Below are 6,522 nucleotides of genomic sequence, written 5' to 3'. Positions count from 1 at the left end.
GTTAACTGGCAGTCGCGCGCATTATGGAAACAGCGAATCGCGGAAAACAATGCCACGGCTGCCTCCAGCTTGCACAAGTATACGGGTATGGCGCGTGAAACGCGGATGCCGGGCGTCGATTTGGACAAACGAGCGCGTGCGTCGACGGGATTGATCAATCGTTCCGCCTCTCTCTCTCTCTCTCTCTCCCTCTCACTCCTTTAACGAACATTAGGCGACATTAGCAAACCTAATTTCGACCAATTACGCGTCTCGGCGAATGGCATTTGCTCTAATCGATTGTATCGGATCGGAGATAAGACGCGAGCGCCGGCTCGCGATCGCTATCGCCTAACCGACGACTTTTGTTTAAGCTCCGCGCGACGCGACGCCCTGCCACAGTTTTACGCGAGCCGCCGGCCCAGACGGACACTCATCGCGGCTGCACTAACTCGCTGCTTCGTCCTCGGTCCCTTACTCGCCGACGACTCGTACATCGTAAGTCTCTGCTTCTCTCTCGTGCCACGAGCGTTTTACGTTTCCGCGGCCGCGAATCCGCGGCAATTCGTTCTTCGCTTGAGTTCTTTGCTCATTTAGCGTCGCAACTTTCAAAAGCCTTCTGCTCAATTTTCATTAAACACTGTTACTCGTGCGACTGTAACGTGTAACAAGGAAAAGTTGGCCTCGGGCCCTTAACAGCTTAATACGTCGAACGTCGTTAGTTGATAATTTTTAATTGATTTGGCATACGAAGCCATTGGATTGCTGATGTATACGCTTTGAAAAACTTAAGCAGGCTACACGTCTGTTTAGCTCTTTGAAAAAACCTCTTTCTCTAATTGAAGTAAAAAATTTAATTTAATTCGCACATTGGTTGACGAAACTGTCGTTTAACCGTGCCTATATCGAGACAGTCGAACCGTCCAGGAAATTATGTTCTTAGGTAGATGCATGCCTCTATCGATTGTCCAGTGCATATTAACGGGCAACGACCTACGTTGCGTGTCAGGTGCAAATTAGATGAAAATTTTACTTCGTAAAGATGTCTCGTGTTCTTATATTCTTATATTCTTCTTGTTACACTTACGTTACTTGCGAACTATTATTCCGATGAAATTGTCCAAAATTGCTCGTTACGATCGAGAAAGTTCACAAAGAAAAAAAACCACTTCGTTTCATTCACGTTATATTTAATTCATTATACACTTGTTTTATCAGAATCGCGTGCGTTTAAATTCCGCAATGAGCAATGTATGTGTCATTACTTGTTTTACGTCCTCGCTTGTTTTTTACGTCTCTATACAACAATGCCAATGTCTCTTCGTTGATAGCCGTAAAATAATGATTGTTATATGTGTTAATAGGTCGTAAAGATATGGACATTGTCGTCGGTTTTCCACCATCGTGTCGGTTAGGGGAAAGGAGCATGCCGTTAAATGATCGATATTAAAGCGCCGCGTGTAGGTGTATGTCAAACGAAAATTACTGTTGTCAACTCGAGATATCACGTTCGCAAAATTAGTTGCACCTGTTGCTCTATGTGAGCGGCCTCGAGCGACGACTCGCCTCGAAGATTTCGAGTGCCTTCGTTCTTAAATGAACGAAAGGGCTTTTTTTATCGGGCTTGAACTCGACCGCAATCGCCGTTGCCATTGCACATTGTCGAAGAAAAAGCAACGTTTTTTATAGTTGAAACGTGCAAATTCTGATATTCTTGAGCCTTTGATGCTAATAACACATTACGCGTATATAAGAAATGATCAAACATTAGAATGTTCATTGATTATGAGAACAGCTGCATAGGACGCATTGGATCAAAATTAACGCGATGCGCACACAAAGAAAATCGCTTGTATTAAAAGAGGTACATTACGAAGCATACTGACTCTGATATCGTTAAATAAAGTTCCGTTAGCGACAAAAGCTACTCGATCGACCATTCAGACCTATGAAATATTCAACTCCTTTCCCTGGAATTCGAAAAGTACAGGTTTTATCCGAGACAAATAAGAAAGTCAGATTATCGTGATTTCGTGATCCGAATACTGGGATTCGTTGTAGGTGGCAATTCGATCGTGTGGCGAAAAGAAAGAATGTGGTTGCTGAAGTTTTGGACGCTCGTTGCCGTGGCCCTCGTTGCCGTGGCGGCGAAACAGAGCGAAGGCGAGGAGAGATTCGACGAGGCCGTCGACGAGACTTTCGTGATCAGCGACATCGCCGAGGAGTCGGTGCCAGCGCTACCTGGTCTTCTTTATCCCAGGGAAAGTGAGTCCCGCGAGGTGAGTCATCGCATCGTTCACCTACGAAGGATTCGGACGTGAAAGATCAGTCAATTCTCAACGCGTTGTCGATCAGGTCAAATCGCTGGACGGCTTTTGGGACTTTGCGGTGCCGCCGAGCAATGACGTGCATCAAGGACATCGCGAGAAGTGGTTCGCCAGTCGCTTGTCTAAGGTAACGTGTACGCTCGCCGGAGCTCGCTCGGCCTATCCGAAGCTGTGAGCTAATCACGGTCTTGTCGCGCAGATGACCGAGGTGATGAAGATGCCCGTGCCATCGTCCTACAACGACATCACCACGTCGCGAGCGCTTCGAGATCACGTCGGTCCAGTCTGGTACGAGAGGAGCTTCTTTGTGCCGGCCTCCTGGAGGAGCAAACGTGTCTTCTTGCGCTTTGGATCCGTCAATTACCTTGCTGAAGTGGTCGGTATATTATACGGCACCTTGACCTTAGCGCACGCGCTGTTTTGTGTTTTCATCTTGCGTCCAATGATTCGAAAAGCTAATTTCTGGTTGACACAAGGAAACATCAAACATATTGCTTGTTATTTGTTCGCCGAGTTCGTACTGCTAAGAGTAAAACAATTGTTGCGCAGTGGTTAAACGGGGATCTAATGACCAACCACGAAATGGGCCATTTGCCCTTCGAAGTGGAAATTACAACGTCGGTCTTGTACGGTGAGGAAAATCGTGTGACCGTAGCCGTGGATAACATGCTTATTCAAACTAGCGTGCCTCAAGGCACAGTCACTGATACCGATGCTGACAATGGCACTGTCAAGATACAAAGCTACACCTTCGATTTCTTCAACTACGCCGGCATACACAGGTGATTATTCCTTTTACCTACTATTAGCTGTGGATCCAAACTACTTACACATTGTGTGAAATATATTTTGAGTATAGACGGTAATTTCGATCAACCGAAATAACTTGCAGACCAGTATTATTGCACACGAAGCCGCGAGTCTACATCGTCGACGTGAACGTGAACACAAGCCTGAAGAGCGGAGTTGGCTTATTGAAATACAGCATCGACATCGCGGGGCTACGCGACAAGGAAATACCGTACTGCCAAGTGAATCTACTCGACAATGTCAATCAATACGCCGTTAACGGACCTTACGTTGGGACTCAGGGAACGATAAGGGTCGCGTCGCCACGGCTGTGGTGGCCAAGATCGATGAGCAAGGATCCTGGCTACATGTACACTTTGGAGGTGCGACTAGCGTTTATTTCATTGATCTACTTGGCTCAATCGAACAAATATACGAGGAATCCCGCAAAATCTCTGTTTCTATTCAACCAGGTTCACTCTTGGTTTTTGGATGTCGTTATTTCATTGAATGGTTTGAAAATACTTGAGTTTGTTACATAGTTGTGACACTTCTTTTTGCCCATAGCAGTTGCTTTTCCGAGTTTTCACGAAAAATGACAAATGATGCTTGCGCATTCTATTTTGGTTTATTTTCTTGAAATTTTAAGAGCCGGAATAGTGCGCAAAAACTCATTTTCAAAGCTCAGCAAAAACTGAAATTTAAAAAAAAAGGGGCGATGTTTTCTGAAATTCAACTTTAAATTCAGTAAAATTCCATGAAGAAAAAACCATAAAAATATTTATAAAAATTGAGATTTTTTATCGACGTCGACACTGCTTGAGGCATAAAATGGTGTCACAAGTATGCATCTAATGATTTTTGGGCTGACAACCTCTCTTGAAATGATAAAGTAAAAAAATCAAGAGTGTGCATTATGATTCGCTAAAGATGCGAAGACTTGATGAAATTGTCTCGAAGAGAGGCACATTTCGTAGAATTGCATGAACAAAAGTTGAAATAAATGGATTTCGAGCGCAGATAATGGTTTTGGTACCAAACGTAACCGAGCCAGATGTCTATCGTTTGCCGGTGGGCATCAGAAGCTTGAAATGGACCAACGCGTCTTTCCTGATCAACGACAAGCCGGTCTACTTCCGCGGCTTTGGCAGACACGAGGATTCGGCGATTAGAGGCCGTGGCTTGGACTTGGTCACCACTGCGCGCGACTACGAGCTTCTCAAGTGGGTCGGCGCCAACTCCTACCGGACCAGCCATTATCCCTACAGCGACGAAGTTCTCGATCACGCTGATAAGTTAGTTCTTCAATTTCCTACGCAAAACGTGCAATTGCTCTTTTCTTCAGGGCTGGCCAACTAATAGTTTCTTCCTACCAATAGTTTCTTGTTTTTAACCGTACGTCACTGGTCTTGTATGGTATTTATTTCGATTTTTCTGAAGACGAGCAATTTTATATTTTCACTTCTTGTTCCGTAACCTTTGTCCCTTCCCACTGACAAATCCTCTTTTAATGATAACGTCGCTCGTACAAGTGACTCACGAATGTTTTGTTGGTCGACAGAATGGGTATAATGATCATCGACGAATGCCCGTCGGTGGACACGGAAAACTTTTCAGCAGCCCTGCTGAAGAAGCACAAGCAATCTCTGTCGGAACTGATTCGCCGTGACAAAAATCGACCGTCGGTCGTAATGTGGTCGATTGCCAACGAACCGAGAACGCAGCTCGCCAACGCCGGGGATTACTTCGAGAAAGTGGCTCGTCACACGAGAACGCTCGACCCCTCGAGGGCGGTGACCCTCGCGTTCGCCCGCGGCGTCTTGGTAAGTCCGGCAACGCGCCAACGAGCACGATGGTCACGTTTGAAACACGGGCATCTCCGTAGGAGGATAAGGCAGGCCCGTACGTGGACGTGATTAGTTTCAATCGGTACAACGCCTGGTATTCGAATACCGGCCGGCTCGACATGATAACCAGTCGCGTTATCAAAGAGGCCCAAACCTGGCACACCAAGTACAACAAGCCGGTGCTCATGTCGGAATACGGCGCCGACACTATGTCCGGCCTTCACGAGGTACGCACACTCTACTTCAGCGACCGTCAGCTCCCTGCTTGCTTCTCCTGCACCTAAATCAGGCCTCATTGCTAGATGTCTCATTGAAAATCTCGTTGTAGTTGCCGGAGTACGTGTGGAGCGAGGAGTACCAGATGGAAACTATGTCCCGTCATTTCGAAGCTTTCGATCTGCTGCGCGCGCAGGGCTTCTTCATCGGCGAGTTTATCTGGAACTTCGCCGACTTTCGAACCGCCCAATGTAGGTCCATCGCGACCGCTCGATCGCTCGATTCGCTCGATTCGCTCGATTTCTCATCGGCCAACGATTCTTTGTTCTAGCTTACACTAGAGTGGGCGGTAACAAGAAGGGAATCTTCACGCGCGACAGACAGCCGAAGATGGTGGCACACCACGTGCGTCGAAGATACCACTCGCTCAGCGCCAGACTGGACGACAAACCAGAGGTGCCCAACGATCTCGAGAACTACATCTCACTGTTTTACGATTAAAACTCTCTCTCTCTCTCTCTGCCAATGGCGATTGCGTATTCAAAGACTGCCTGTTGATTTCCAGATTGAGCCCTGTAGTCTTTCCGTGTTTTATATTGTTGCTGTTTTAACGGTAATCTTCATCGTTGTAACCTACTGTTTCTTCGTGTTTCATGGATTACGCTACTTCGAGCAGGTGCGATGATCATTTCAGACTTTCTTGACAGATGATTCTCACGACTCTTTGTTTCATTTTCACGTCAGTCTACTCGTGTGCGAATGTCTGCATTTACTCAAGATGAACTTATTTCTTCTTTTATAACGAATTTGTATATACAATGCGTCGTATTTTGTATATTTTAACGATTTAAATACATATTACAATGAAACTCTGCTTTTCGCACGATTTGTTTAGTTGATGCGCCTGTACTAAGCGGCAGTTCGGTATTCACGTTTTCTGTAATACGAGTATAGTGAATTCCTATGTAGATAAAGGCTTATCGCGTAATGATAGCTTTATATTAGATAAGAAAATTTCCTCCATCCTAAATGAACCTGGGCGTATAATTGTTACTAGCGTACACATATGCTTGGCGAACACATGGCTTCTTTGTTTTTAAGCTTTTCAATCATTTCAGTGTTTCTTAAACAGTGTATACGTACATAAGTCTGCCTGTCGTCTTTCGCATAAAAAATATGGAATTTATCGGCATTGGCAAACATTCTTAACTATTTTTTACAAACGAAAATAATTTAACGGCTGATTGCGCGCTGCTTTCAAAATTTTTAAATGCACATTAATTAATAATCTCAAGAGTTTTTGTGCTTATCGTAAACTACGAAATTTTGATTATAGTAGTAATAAGATATTAGTAAATGTGATG

General features: G+C 45.0%; 1 protein-coding gene across 1 annotated transcript; it reads left to right on the top strand.

The window, feature by feature from the left end:
* The first annotated feature begins 386 nt into the window (after nt 1-386).
* LOC131670815 (beta-glucuronidase-like) lies at nt 387-6,374 on the top strand. The gene is made up of 11 exons (XM_058946763.1): nt 387-477; nt 2,041-2,258; nt 2,335-2,433; nt 2,506-2,682; nt 2,856-3,088; nt 3,199-3,478; nt 4,116-4,390; nt 4,657-4,918; nt 4,981-5,169; nt 5,271-5,409; nt 5,490-6,374. The coding sequence occupies exons 2-11, from the start codon at nt 2,073-2,075 to the stop codon at nt 5,657-5,659; spliced, it is 2,010 nt and encodes a 669-aa protein (XP_058802746.1). The 5' UTR covers nt 387-477; nt 2,041-2,072; the 3' UTR covers nt 5,660-6,374.
* The last annotated feature ends 148 nt before the right edge of the window (nt 6,375-6,522 follow it).

The sequence above is a fragment of the Phymastichus coffea genome, unplaced genomic scaffold, assembly GCF_024137745.1.
Source record: "Phymastichus coffea isolate CEN01 unplaced genomic scaffold, Cenicafe_Pcof_1.1 PCOF00116, whole genome shotgun sequence".
Taxonomy (NCBI): Eukaryota; Metazoa; Arthropoda; class Insecta; order Hymenoptera; family Eulophidae; genus Phymastichus; species Phymastichus coffea.
This window is presented reverse-complemented; position numbering and strand designations above follow the sequence as displayed.

Excerpts from the sequence above, each read along its gene's own strand:
- LOC131670815 (XM_058946763.1), top strand. The coding sequence starts at position 2,073 with ATGTGGTTGCTGAAGTTTTGGACGCTCGTTGCCGTGGCCCTCGTTGCC. Across the intron at positions 2,683-2,855 it reads TCAATTACCTTGCTGAAGTG|TGGTTAAACGGGGATCTAAT; the intron begins GTCGGTATATTA and ends ATTGTTGCGCAG. Across the intron at positions 4,919-4,980 it reads CGTTCGCCCGCGGCGTCTTG|GAGGATAAGGCAGGCCCGTA; the intron begins GTAAGTCCGGCA and ends GCATCTCCGTAG.